Genomic DNA, 12,481 nt, shown 5'->3' on the forward strand with positions numbered 1-12,481 from the left:
GCTTCATGTTGTTTTTATTTGAGAATGTCAAGCTAATTTTATCTCTCCTGTTTCTATAAATGGCTCAATCACAGTCAACTTTGGACTCGAGACCAAGAAAAGTATCATCCACCCCAGGTCGGATTCGAGCAACCGCTCAACCCGGTTTTCCCTGTCCTCTGAGAAATCCTACCCCAATGGGCTCAACGCATCTCCGGGCAACAGTGGCTGTGCTGGCACCTGCCCCCACACTAAGGGGAGCCTGACGAATGATGACATTGAAAAAAGAGTCATTGTCAACAAGGATGGCAGCCTGTCTGTGCATATGAGTGTGCGTTTCCGCCTCCTGAACGATGAGACGCTCCAGTGGTCCACAGAGATTAAGAAGTCTGCCGTTGGGACTGAGTGCTGTTTGGGGAAAGAGGAGGAGCCCAGCGGCCTCCAGCAGGGAAAAACCCAGGGCTTCTCAGAGCCGGAGTCCATTTCCGGCTGTGAAGTGGAGGACACTTACACCACAAAGCTGGAGCAGATGCTCCTGGAAGAGTCCCGCTGCCAAAACTGCTGCAATCACTGCCAAGAGTATGACATCTGGAAGCACCCTCTCCACAGTGACCCGGACCCCACCCGACCCGCCCGCTCCTCCAGCTCTAGCACCTCGTCCTGCAAAATTGTCTGCAAGAAGGCATCTGTGGCGAGCATGCACACCGTGTCATGCTCTAGCGAGGAGTACACTGAGCATGTGGTGGAAAAGGCCACCTGCATCCAGCAAACAGCAGAGGACAGAGACACCAGGGTGGAGTTCTGCTCCGTCAGCCGCTGCTGTAGCCACAGTGAAATCTGCACTGCATCTCCTGGGCCCAGGGGAGACCAAAAAAACAACACCAAATGTGACCAGGCCAGACCTGACAGCAGCAGTTCCATTTGCTCACACAAAGAGCAGATCAGTGTCAAGGTCAATGGGGTGATAGAGGATCGGCCGACATCTGCCATCAGTAACTCCTCCAAGGTGCTGGAAGCTCTCAGGGAAGACCAGGATGATGATGAAAATGATGAAGAAGAGGACCTCCCGCTTAGTGCATTCAGAGCATCTGTGAGGTCCTGTATGCAGCTTGCTGCAAATAATCAGAAGTTGCAGTCAGCAGGGACCCCAGAAGAAAACCCTGAAGTGTCAGCCATAGGCACAAAGTTGAATTGCTCTACCAGTTCTGCTTCACCCATCATCCATCTCACACCCAGACCCCCCAGCAGGGAGTCCAACTGCTCCGCCCACTCCTCACATCCCCGTAAGTCCAACAAGGCTGCCTCCCCAGAGCCAGACAGTCTCCCAAACGAAGCAGAGCAAGAGGATGATAATGAAAAAAGGAAGAAGAGTGGTGCATCATCCAGACAGACCTCCAAGTGTCATGGTGGAGCTTCCTCAGAGACTGAGGGAGCACAGGGAGACTGCAAAAGAGCCTTCAGTAGCAGAGCCTCTAGAGCATCCAAAACATCAGAGCACAGCTGCTATATGAGAGTGTCCCCTACAGGACTGGAGGGCACAGGCCAAAGTGCCACTGGGGAGACAGAGGAAAGGTCCATCAGCAACACATCCACAGGCACACAGACCTCGAGTAGGTCCAGGAATGCACATGTGTGTCTGCACTGCCAAGGGTCCAATGGGACGGCTGGGACACAAGCATCGGAGATTCCTGCCCAAATAGATGTGGAGGAGATGGCAGAAGAGGCTGATCCCAGATCAGCAATTGCAGCATCTGCTGGGTCAAATGCATCAACCCGCTCTGTGAAGTCCAACAAATTTGAGCACACCACTGGAACAGAAACCCCAGCATCTAATGTCTCAGGAAACCCCCCCAAAGGCGATAAGGAACAAGAGGAGCCAGAGCCTGGAGATAGAGCTGCCAGTGCTGGATCCATCAAATCCAGAGTTTCAGAACAATCTGGGAAGAGCCACAGGTCCATGTGCAGTGCATGCAGTCGGTCAGTCGCAGGGCTGATGGTGTCAGTGTGTCCTGCAGAGGGGGAGGCAGAAGGAAAATCCATTTCTGCTGAGTCAGGCAAAACAACCCCCTCTGCACAGTGCACGTCTGAGCATAATGCATCAGTGGCCAGATTGGCTAAATCAGAGGATACCAATGGACAAGTTTCAGAGGAAATAGCAGGTTGTGTAGCGGGGAGGGCCATCAGCAGCATGTCAGATAAATCGCACACTTCAGAGCAATCCAAGAGCTCCAGATGCTCAGAGCTCACTGCAACAGAAAGAGCTGTAACTCAAAAGCCAGAAAGAGTGGCTGAGGATTGCAGGGAGAAAGAGGACCTGAATGGAAAACGACCAGATAGCACCATGTCTACCAAGACAAATGTGTCAGCAAACTCAAAGCGGTCAAACGTGTCCCAGGGAAATTTGTCTGAAAGGGCTCTTACACCAGCGTCTGCAACAAGCCCAGGGGAAACTGTGGAAAGAGGAGCCAGTGGGATGTCCAAGTGCACAACACAATCATCTACCAGATCAAAAGCATCCACCAAGCCATCAGCTAAATTAGATAACACAGAAAGAGCCCCAAGTGCAACATCAGCTAAGTCAAACAGCTGTGCGATGTCCAGGAAATCAAATAAATCAGAGGGGCCTACTGCTGCTGCAGAACTGAATGGAGACATAGGACCCCTGAACACTGAGACAAGGATAGCAAGTGCACTTTCTCTGAGCTCTAAAGCTTCAGTCAAGTCAGGGTCATCCAGCAAGCTAATCCACAATGGTTTCAAGGAAGCATCAGACAGAGTCTCAAGCCCTGCAACACCAGGGTCAGAGCAGGAAGGGAATGACAGGGCAGGCAGCACCTTTTCTGTGCAAACCACAGCCTCTGGAAGGTCACAGAAGTCCAGTAAGTGTCATTGTGTTGCTTCAGAGAGGGATGGAACACCAGCAGATGCAGAGAGGGTGGACAGAGTAGTGTCAGTGAAATCTGCAAAATCACAGCACAGTGACTCTGAGAGGCTTGTAACTCCCACATCCATGGTGTCTATCTCCATTGGTGCAGTGGAAGAACAGGCTGCTAGTGATGCAGAAGAGAGATTCAGGAGCACTATATCTGAAAACTCACTGGTCTCAGCTCGATCTATCAAGTCACAGGGCCAGTCAGAAAGGTCAACACCAGAAACAACTATTTTACCAATGGTATGTGAGACTGAAGGCTCTTCTCCACAAGCAGGTACACCAGCTTCAGCTACTTCAGGGATGGCTTCAGGTAGTGAGACAGAGGTAGCAAGTGTTAAGTCTACAAGCACAAAAAACTCCAGAAAAAGTGAATCAGATCATTACTTGCATGTTCATAAGGACAGAACCTCCTCTGCTATGTCAAAAGCATCCAGAAAGAAATCCCCATCTAAACATTCCCGACCAGCAAGTAAGACTTCTTGGGTAGCTGAGAATGCTAGGAAATTACCCAGTGAGGTGGAAAGAGAAGTGGATGCAGTGGCAGATGAGGAGGTCTCCAGGGTTAGCTCCAGAAGTAGCAGGAGCAATGGTGTAGGTGAAGGCACAATGCCCAGGTCCATCTCCAAGGCTTCTGCACACTCAACAACCAGCAAGTCAACAATGAAAAATCACTGCATCACAGCAGCTGACAAGAGACCAAAAAGCAGTCAGTCCAATGCTTCCTCTCACTTGCAAGTGAAAGAGCAGCTTACAAAACCTGAGAGCATTAATGGGAGTGTTCAGTCAGTGAAGACAAAATCAAGTAAGAAAGTTCCAATAAATGATTTAAAAGTTGAGGAAGCCTCAAGGCCAAACTCTGCCAGTTCTCAAGATCGCCTTAGTCCGAGTTTGCCAAAGCAAAGGTCTCACAGTCATAAAGGACCTGCCATGCTGCTGGGAAACTCTGGCGACAGTATCCTGTCTAACTCACTGTCTGCAGCAGATCTTCTGAGGAAAAACTGTAACTCTAGACAAGCTATGGGAAGGCCTAAGTCCACCGCTTCTGAAAGTTTGCATAACAGGGCTCCTGAAGTGATAGACTGTGGCAAGCATGAAAATAACTACAAAAGTGAGAAGAGCTGTAAATCAGGAACCCGGAAGGGCAGCAGTTCCTCTCGGCACAATGTAGAAGATGAAATGTCAGAACTTGTGCCCTCAAGCTTGCCAGACACCTCCCCTATAGAGGTAGTGAATGAGTGGCTGAAGAAGATACCATCAGACAACTCCATTTATGAAGTGGGAGACAACTTTGAGGAGTGCTGTGAGGGGAGAGAAGCTGTGGAGGGACAAAAGGAATCAGAAGACTTGACTAATGATGTAACTGGGGGTGATCAGGCATTTGAGGAGGGAAAGGAGCAGCAGATAAAAGCTGAGGCTCCAGAGAAAATAAAGGACGAGATCTGTGCTCCAGAGGCAGCAGAACTAGAGCACCCAGACACCACTGACATGGCCCAGTCTCCTGAGTCAAAATGCCTCATAAGAGACAGCTTTACCAAGGGCTGCCACTCCTCTGTACAGGTGATGAAGGTACTACTGAGCTCCAAGCTGGACAGGTGTAACAGCCTGCCTGAAGTGTCCCCAGTATATGGGCGGAAAATCAGCTCCTCAGCTAAAGGGCTGCTGGACTGCCTGACTAAGCTGCAGCTGGTGGGCTCTGACCCGGCAGATGTGAAGGCCAAAAGTGACAAATACCAGGAGGTGATGGACATCCTGCAGTCGCTCTGGCTCTCTGACCCCCTAGACTGCAACCAGACCAGGCAGAAAAGTCAGCTGAAAGACCATAGCCCAGATGATGAGTGCAATCCTAGATCATCTTCAGGAGTGGATGTTAGCGGTAGCTCAGGAGAATCTGGGAAGAGCATGGGAACAGTTGATCAGGTACTGAAAGTGGGCATAGCGCAAGGCAGGATCACTCCAGTGTTAGAGCAGGATGCACCGCAGGAGCCCATTGCGTTCAGTGATGGAGAGGAGAACTCCCAGCAAGCCCTGGAGAATGCATCTGACCCAGCCACCCCAGACATTGCCAGTCGAGTACAGGGCACCCCCGGGGGTGGAGAAACAGACACAGAGAAAGAGCAACAGGATGAAGAAGAGGGTCTGGCTTCAGAACAAACTATCAGGAGCAGCGAAAGCCCAAAGGATGTGATAGAAACACCCTCTTCATCAAACAAGAGTTCTGGAAATGACAGCAACCCAGAAAAATCCCCTGATGAGAAGGACCCAAAGGACACCAGCTCTGGGACATCCACATCGGTCCAAAGAGCACAGGTGACCGAAAAGACCACCCAGGACCCTGATCCTGTTTGGGTGCTGAACCTGTTGCAAAAACTGGAGAAGCAGTTTATGTCCCACTATATGACAGCAATGGCTGAGTTTAAGGTGCGGTGGGATCTGGATGAGAGTGTGCTGCTTGACACTATGATAAATGAGCTCAAGGATGAAGTTCACATGAGGATACAGTCCAGTATCAGCTGGGAACTCAAGAAGATCCAGAGCCGGGCAGCGAGAGGCCCCAGGTCGTCCCTGCAGGCCATCACACGGGAGTCTACCCAGCAAACTGAGCAGCGGCGCCAGCGGCTCAGGGTCATGCGCAACAAGTCCATTTACTCATCCCTCTCCAGGAGCGAGGAAAACTTCACCGCTACAGCCACCGACTACAGCGACCAGCGCAGTGAGGATGACTTCTGTCCCTGTGACACCTGCATGAAGAAGAAAATGGCTGCCAGATCTATCCCACCTGAGTTTGTGAATCCTCCTCCGCAGATGAAGGATTTTGATCTCCGGAAAATCCTGCAGAAGAAACAGGAGCCATCCCAGCAGAAGCAAACTGGACAGCAGGAGGCACTGGCTGGAAATAATGAGGAAGCTGAAAATCTTAAATTGGTGCCGGAGAAGTCAGAAGAGGAGAATGACGATGAAGATTGCACAGTTAAAAAATCCAGTCGAGAGGAAGGACTAGCTCAAGAGGGGGAAGGGGAAAAGAAAGGTGTGGTTGAGCAGGAAGAGGAGACAGCTGACGATGAAACAGAGGAAGGTGAGGAGGGTAGAGTAGAGGTGGGTGGAGCAGAGGAAGGGGGTGATGAAGCTGAGGACATTGAAGAGGCTGCAGAGGAAAAGGAGGATAAAGAAAGAGAGACAGATGCAGATGAAACAAGAGCAGATGAAGGTGAGGAAAAAGGTGAAGGAAAGAAAGTAGAAGACTCAAAGGCAGATGAGGAAGTAGAGGATGGAGGTGATGAAGGCTGTGCCACTGGTGACAGTAAAAATGAAGAAGTAGCTGAGAATGAGCTGAATGAGGAGGAAGAGGAAGATGAGGCAGATGATGCAAATAAGGAATTAGGCAACCAAGCAGATGATGGTGAATCTGGCAGGACAGGCACAGAAAAGACTGAAGAGAAAAGGGAAACAGGGGGTGGAGACAGGCTGGAGGCAGACAGGGAGGGTTCTGGGCCTGAACCTGTAAATAAAAAGAGCAGGGGAGTGAGGGAGGTGCAGGAGGAGAAGAAGCATGAGGATGAAAAGGAAAAACAAAGCAATCAAGAGGAAGACAAAAAGGAGAGGTGTGGAGAGGAAGCGGATACTATTGAGGAGACTGATGGGGAAGACAATATTAACTACTGTGGTGAGGAAGAAAAGGACTTTAAAAATCACCTGATGAGACAAATAACAAAGTCTTCTATGGAATCTCAGCAAGGATCTAGAGAAAACTCCATGGATTTAGAGACTGAGGGACAGACTAATGACATTAGAAGTTCCCATGGCAGCCCCAAAGCCAGAAGCAATCACATGTATCCAGCTTCCTCAGAAGAGGAGGTCAAAGATCCAGGATGCTCCAGCACAGAGGGACACAAAATGGCTGCCAAACTAGACGGCAATGCTGAAGGGAGACATGTGGTCACTCAGACATAAAATCCTTAAAATCCACAGAATCAAGGAAGCCAAAGAAGAGCGAACTTGACCTTTATTTTTAGAGGTATAACATTAGTGTCGTAAAATAAATCTTAACTTTCAGCACTTTACTTTTTCATTCCCTGTTACTGTGAAGTCTAGGTATCTGTGTACAATCAAATATAATCATGTTGCACCTGTGAACCCAACTTTATGAACCCAGGTTTATGAAAAAGGAGAATTCTTTGAAATATAAAAATATATGAAGGAGGCTTCCTATTATTGACACTAGTACACAAGTTTATGGAAGTGAAAGGACAATATTTTTACTTCAAGAAGAAATTATGTATGGACTGTGTAGCTGATTCTTTTCTAATTATGAATGTGTCAAATGTATGTACTGGACAAAACATACTCACAGTTAAGTAAGCCTTAGCCCTACTGCATTTGACATCTAAGGAGCTGCAGATAACAGAGCATTGAGTAGCCAACAGTTTATTTATTTATTTATTTATTTATTTGCTTTCTTGCTTGTTTGTTTGTTTGAACATATTGGAACCACAGTGTATTGCCATTTTAAAACAAATTTGTGAAAAGACTACTTGAGAATTTTTGAATCAGACCATTATTTATGTTCTGTTTTACAGGGACAGAATCTCAGGGAATGTTAAACAACCCTGTGCCCTACATATGTCCTATGTCCTGTTTCCTAAATCCTATGTCATGTTTCCTGAGTCCTATGTCCTGTCCTGTGTCCTTTGTCTTGTTTCCCATGTGCTATGTCCTGTCCTGTGTCCTATGTTTTGTGTCCTGGCCTTGTGTTGAGATTTCTCAAACGAGTGTCATTGAGAAATACACACATTCCACACAACCTGCCAGTATTTATTCCTTCTGGGACTGGGTATATGCTCCAGTGTTGCTTTGAATATGTCTTGTAATATTAACCTCCAAACTGTTGCATATGATTATTTAATGAGTGTTTTCCTTTCGTCCCAAGTGTGAGAATAGAAGACCTTGCCTCTTTCACAGCCATATTGTCCTGAAGAAAACTCTTTTGCAAATAATTTTAAATGGTGAGCGGACTTCATGCACAACCATGACATCAATTCAACAAAAATATGATTTCCATTAACTTGTGTCACTTTAGGTTTGGTACGCTTGAAATACTATAATGCTCTACTAATGGAGTTAGTAAAGAGTTCACTTGGAATTTGAAGTGTATTGCATACCATATATATCTATCTTAATTAGTTCCCACTTTATCAGTAATAAACTGTATCATAGTTATAGTCTCTCTCCATGCCCACAAGGTATGCTTGCCTCTAAGGTGAAGCCACATTAGCTCACACATTTGTGGAAGATTATCAGCTGAACTGCACTTGTACTTCCACGTAGTTAGTTGAATGAAAATATACTGTTGAAGCACATGTTTTTATGGATGCTGTTTTATTGTTGTTTCATGATCTACTGAGTATTATTGGAGCTAGCAGTTGTTAAAATGCGTTCATTTGTCTTATTTGCCATCTTAAAATGCCTGCAAACTACTACATTATACTTTTTCTGGAATGGACTGAGGACTTGTCTAAAATTCTGGAAGGTTTCAAATTTTGCATATGTAATTATGTTCTTTGTTAAATAAAGTATATAAGTATTTAAACTATCATCAATTTTTTAAGCTAATTATTTCAATAACCAGATTATATTAATCAAAAGATACGGGTAGCACAGTGTCATAATGGGAAGTGGGCTTGTCACTGTTCAGGTTTCAGGTTTCTGGTTTCTGGTTTCAGAAACTGACTGACGTCACACAGGCGACACTGGTTGGTTCCGGTTGGATCTCTGGGAATGACACACAAAAACACACCTGCAATTACTGCTTCTCGCCATTGGTACCGCAAAAGAGAACGAAACGGAGATCTTCGAGATCGTAACTTTAACCTGCACTGCTTCAGTAAATATCCAGCTGTGAAAATGGATATTTGTGTGTTAAAACTGAATCTGTTTATGTTTCTCTGGATAGGGGCATCTGATAAATGCTAAACATTTAAATTTATGAGTAGGAGATTATATAGTACATTACATTACATTTATTTGCCAGACACTTGTATCCAAAGCAACGTACAATAAGTGCATATAGGAAGGTCATAGGTTTTAAATATGTAATTACTATTGTGTTGATAAAACAGATTTTATCATAGTTATAGAATAGCATAAAAAAATTCACATTTATTTTATAAGTTACCGCTATGGTTATCAGTTGTAGCTGCGGTTGTACCGTGTTTGCCTGGGACCAGTCAGAATGGGGGCGGGCTGTACCATGTTTGCCTGGGACCAGTCAGAATGGGGGTGGGCTGTGCCATGTTTGCCTGCGACCAGTCAGAATGGGGGCGGGCGGTACCATGTTTGCCTGGGACCAGTCAGAATGGGGGTGGGCTGTGCCATGTTTGCCTGCGACCAGTCAGAATGGGGGCGGGCGGTACCATGTTTGCCTGGGACCAGTCAGAATGGGGGTGGGCTGTACCATGTTTGCCTGGGACCAGTCAGAATAGGGGTGGGCTGTACCATGTTTGCCTGGGACCAGTCAGGATAGGGGTGGGCTGTACCATGTTTGCCTGGGACCAGTCAGGATAGGGGTGGGCTGTACCATGTTTGCCTGGGACCAGTCAGAATAGGGGTGGGCTGTACCATGTTTGCCTGGGACCAGTCAGGATAGGGGTGGGCTGTACCATGTTTGCCTGGGACCAGTCAGGATAGGGGTGGGCTGTGGCAGATGCCAGTGCAGTTATGTAATTACATTACATTACATTACATTACTGGCATTTGGCAGACACTCTTATCCAGAGCGACGTACAACAAAGTGTATAACCATAACCAGGAACAAGTATGACGAAAACCCTAGAAGTACCGGTCCAAGTGCCGGAAACAACCGCATAGTTCAACTTGGACCCTGAAGGTTAAACTGATTAACACTAACACAACGAGAACAGCAACAACGCAGTCTATGGAAAAAATACAAGCAGTAGTTAAGACAGGTGCATTAGCTAAGTCACCTACGAAACAGCTACCTAGTTACAACCCTAAGCTTACAGTCATTTAAGAGATTACAGGGAGGTAGGGAGGGATGGGGAGAGGTGCAGCCTGAAGAGGTGAGTCTTCAGTCGTCGCTTGAAATGGGTCAGTGTCTCAGCTGTTCTGACTTCCACGGGGAGGTCATTCCACCATCGTAGGGCCAGAACAGACAGGAGACGTGTTCTGGAAGTGCAGGTGCGAAGAGGGGGAGGTGCCAGGCGTCCTGAGGTAGCAGAACGGAGGGATCTGGCTGGCATGTAGGGTTTGAATATCTTGTGGAGGTATGCTGGGGCTGATCCCTTGACTGCCTGGTATGCTAGGACCAATGTTCTAAATTTTATGCGAGCTATAACAGGCAGCCAGTGGAGGGTAGTGAGCAGGGGAGTGACGTGGGAGTGTCTGGGGAGGAAATGTATGTAATGTAATGTAGTTAAGAAGCAGCGGGGGGTGTCCTGCCCGAGCGGCAGCAAGCAATACAATAAGGCAATGTAAAACAACATTCAAACAATACAATAATTTAAAAAAAATATGTGATGATAATACCACTTTGAAACATAAGCTGCGTTTCCACCAAAAGTACCCGGAACTACTTTTCAAGGAACTGAAAGGTTCCTTCAGCCCATTGTTGTCTGCGTTTCCACTGCGGTCTAAAGTCCCGCAGATTAGGCAAATTAGCCCACTGACGTATGAAAAAGCGACGTTGTCGTCGGTCCATCTGTCCTATGATTTCCTCTGTAACCCCACACTACCACCAAAGTAGCCTACATTATTTTCTAATAACCCGGACAGCCCGGAGGGGTTTATTCCACTTATATAAAACGGGTTACCAACAATGACTATATATAGTTACTTTTGTATTTATTGATTTTTATCGATTTAATCACCTGAAATTGAAATATTCTTCCGCGGCCGTTTGGGTATATTTTACCGTTGTCAAGCAAAACTGTCATTGGTAGTTGAATTTGGACCGTTGTTATGCAACAAATAGGATATAACAGGCCAATAGTCAGATTGTAACTGTATTATATATCCTCTCAAACACATTCATTATGTTTTTATGCGAACATTCACTTTCATGTCTTGACATCCGAGGCGACAGAATGCATTCACATTCCACAAATAACTGGCAACAAGAAATCATGCACACGTTGTAAACAATTTGCTGTTGAATTGATTACTTTCTTATCGTCAATTCCATATAGGCTAATCGCAAAATGACAAGAATAGAACGAAAACTCGGACTTGCGTGGAAATTTAAATTAGCAGTGGTACAGCCACCGTTTGCATTCTTTCAAAGTTACTGCTAGCCGAGCAACGAAGTGTGCCCTCCAGATGCGAACCATGCACCATAAATTAGTCCATAGTCTTCCTGGTCTTTTTGTGGAATTGAAGAATGGCAGAGTAAAATTATGGAAGTCTGAAAAAGCAAAAGGGACGATTACTAGAATGAACCTATTATTTTACCCTGACAAAAAGTGCGGAAGGTGATTTCCAGTTTGCTTTTACTGTATCACCAATGTAAATTACGCAGAACTACCACATACCTCACATAACTGTATCAAACGTTTTGAGTCAATTACAACGGGCTAACAAAGAAAATCCGGAAGAAAATATTCAGCAACCAAATTAAACCGTTTGAATGTTTTGGTACGTAATATGCTGTCCCAGCACGAATACTTAGCATTTTATAAAACAAATACTAAAGCAAGAAAAGAACAGAAGAGCACACGTTATAATTCCAAGACGTTGGCAGGCTATAACCAAAAGTAGGCTACTGCGCCACATAATATACAAGTTTGATTTCAAGTTATTATGAAAATAAATCGGTTTGCGGCTGCAGATTTTTAAAAATGGCGGTTGAAATAAAACACTGCAAGTAGTCGACCAATCAGAAATTTTCAGCGCTTGCGCTCCACCCCAAAGGTTCCAGTACTTTTGGAAAGTACTACCCCCTGAGCAGGGACTTTTTTGGGGGTAAAATAAAGTCCCCAGAACTTAATTTAGACCCTAGTTCCTGCGGTCGAAACGCACTGAGTTCCTCAAAAGGTTCCTAGTTCCGGGGTAAAGTTCCTGCAGTGGAAACGCAGCTATAAATACTCCTCTGTTACAGTGTTTCAAATAAAGTCTTTGAATTCAGCCAGTAACAGGGCTATCCATCTTCGGCTGTTTTTTGTAGCATGTTCCTCCATCAGGCCTTTAGTATGTCATTTTCATTAAGCACCTGTATGTAATTAATGAAACACATATTCACACAGTTACTGCAGCACAGAAAACACATATTCACACAAAGTTACTGTAGCACAGAAAACACATATTCACACAGAGTTACTGTAGCACTGAAAACACATATTCACACAGAGTTACTGTAGCACAGAAAACACATATTCACACAAAGTTACTGTAGCACAGAAAATACATATTCACACAGAGTTACTGCAGCACAGAAAACACGTATTCACACACAGTTACTGCAGCACAGAAAACACATATTCACACAAAGTTACTGCAGCACAGAAAACACATATTCACACAAAGTTACTGTAGCACAGAAAACACATATTCACACAAAGTTAC

At 45.7% G+C, this 12,481-nt stretch overlaps 1 protein-coding gene across 2 annotated transcripts in view; it reads left to right on the forward strand.

Annotated features, from left to right (window-relative positions):
* The window catches only part of rp1l1a (rp1 like 1a), a 19,478-nt gene extending 10,977 nt beyond the window's left edge, over positions 1-8,501 (forward strand). For both annotated transcript variants that reach the window (XM_035406997.1, XM_035407004.1), the window contains exon 4: positions 75-8,501. In XM_035406997.1, the coding sequence (XP_035262888.1) occupies positions 75-6,859 (6,785 nt within the window). In that variant the 3' untranslated portion in view covers positions 6,860-8,501. The remainder of the gene's footprint in view (positions 1-74) is intronic.
* The last annotated feature ends 3,980 nt before the right edge of the window (positions 8,502-12,481 follow it).

Source organism: Anguilla anguilla, chromosome 1, assembly GCF_013347855.1.
Source record: "Anguilla anguilla isolate fAngAng1 chromosome 1, fAngAng1.pri, whole genome shotgun sequence".
NCBI classification, from domain to species: domain Eukaryota; kingdom Metazoa; phylum Chordata; class Actinopteri; order Anguilliformes; family Anguillidae; genus Anguilla; species Anguilla anguilla.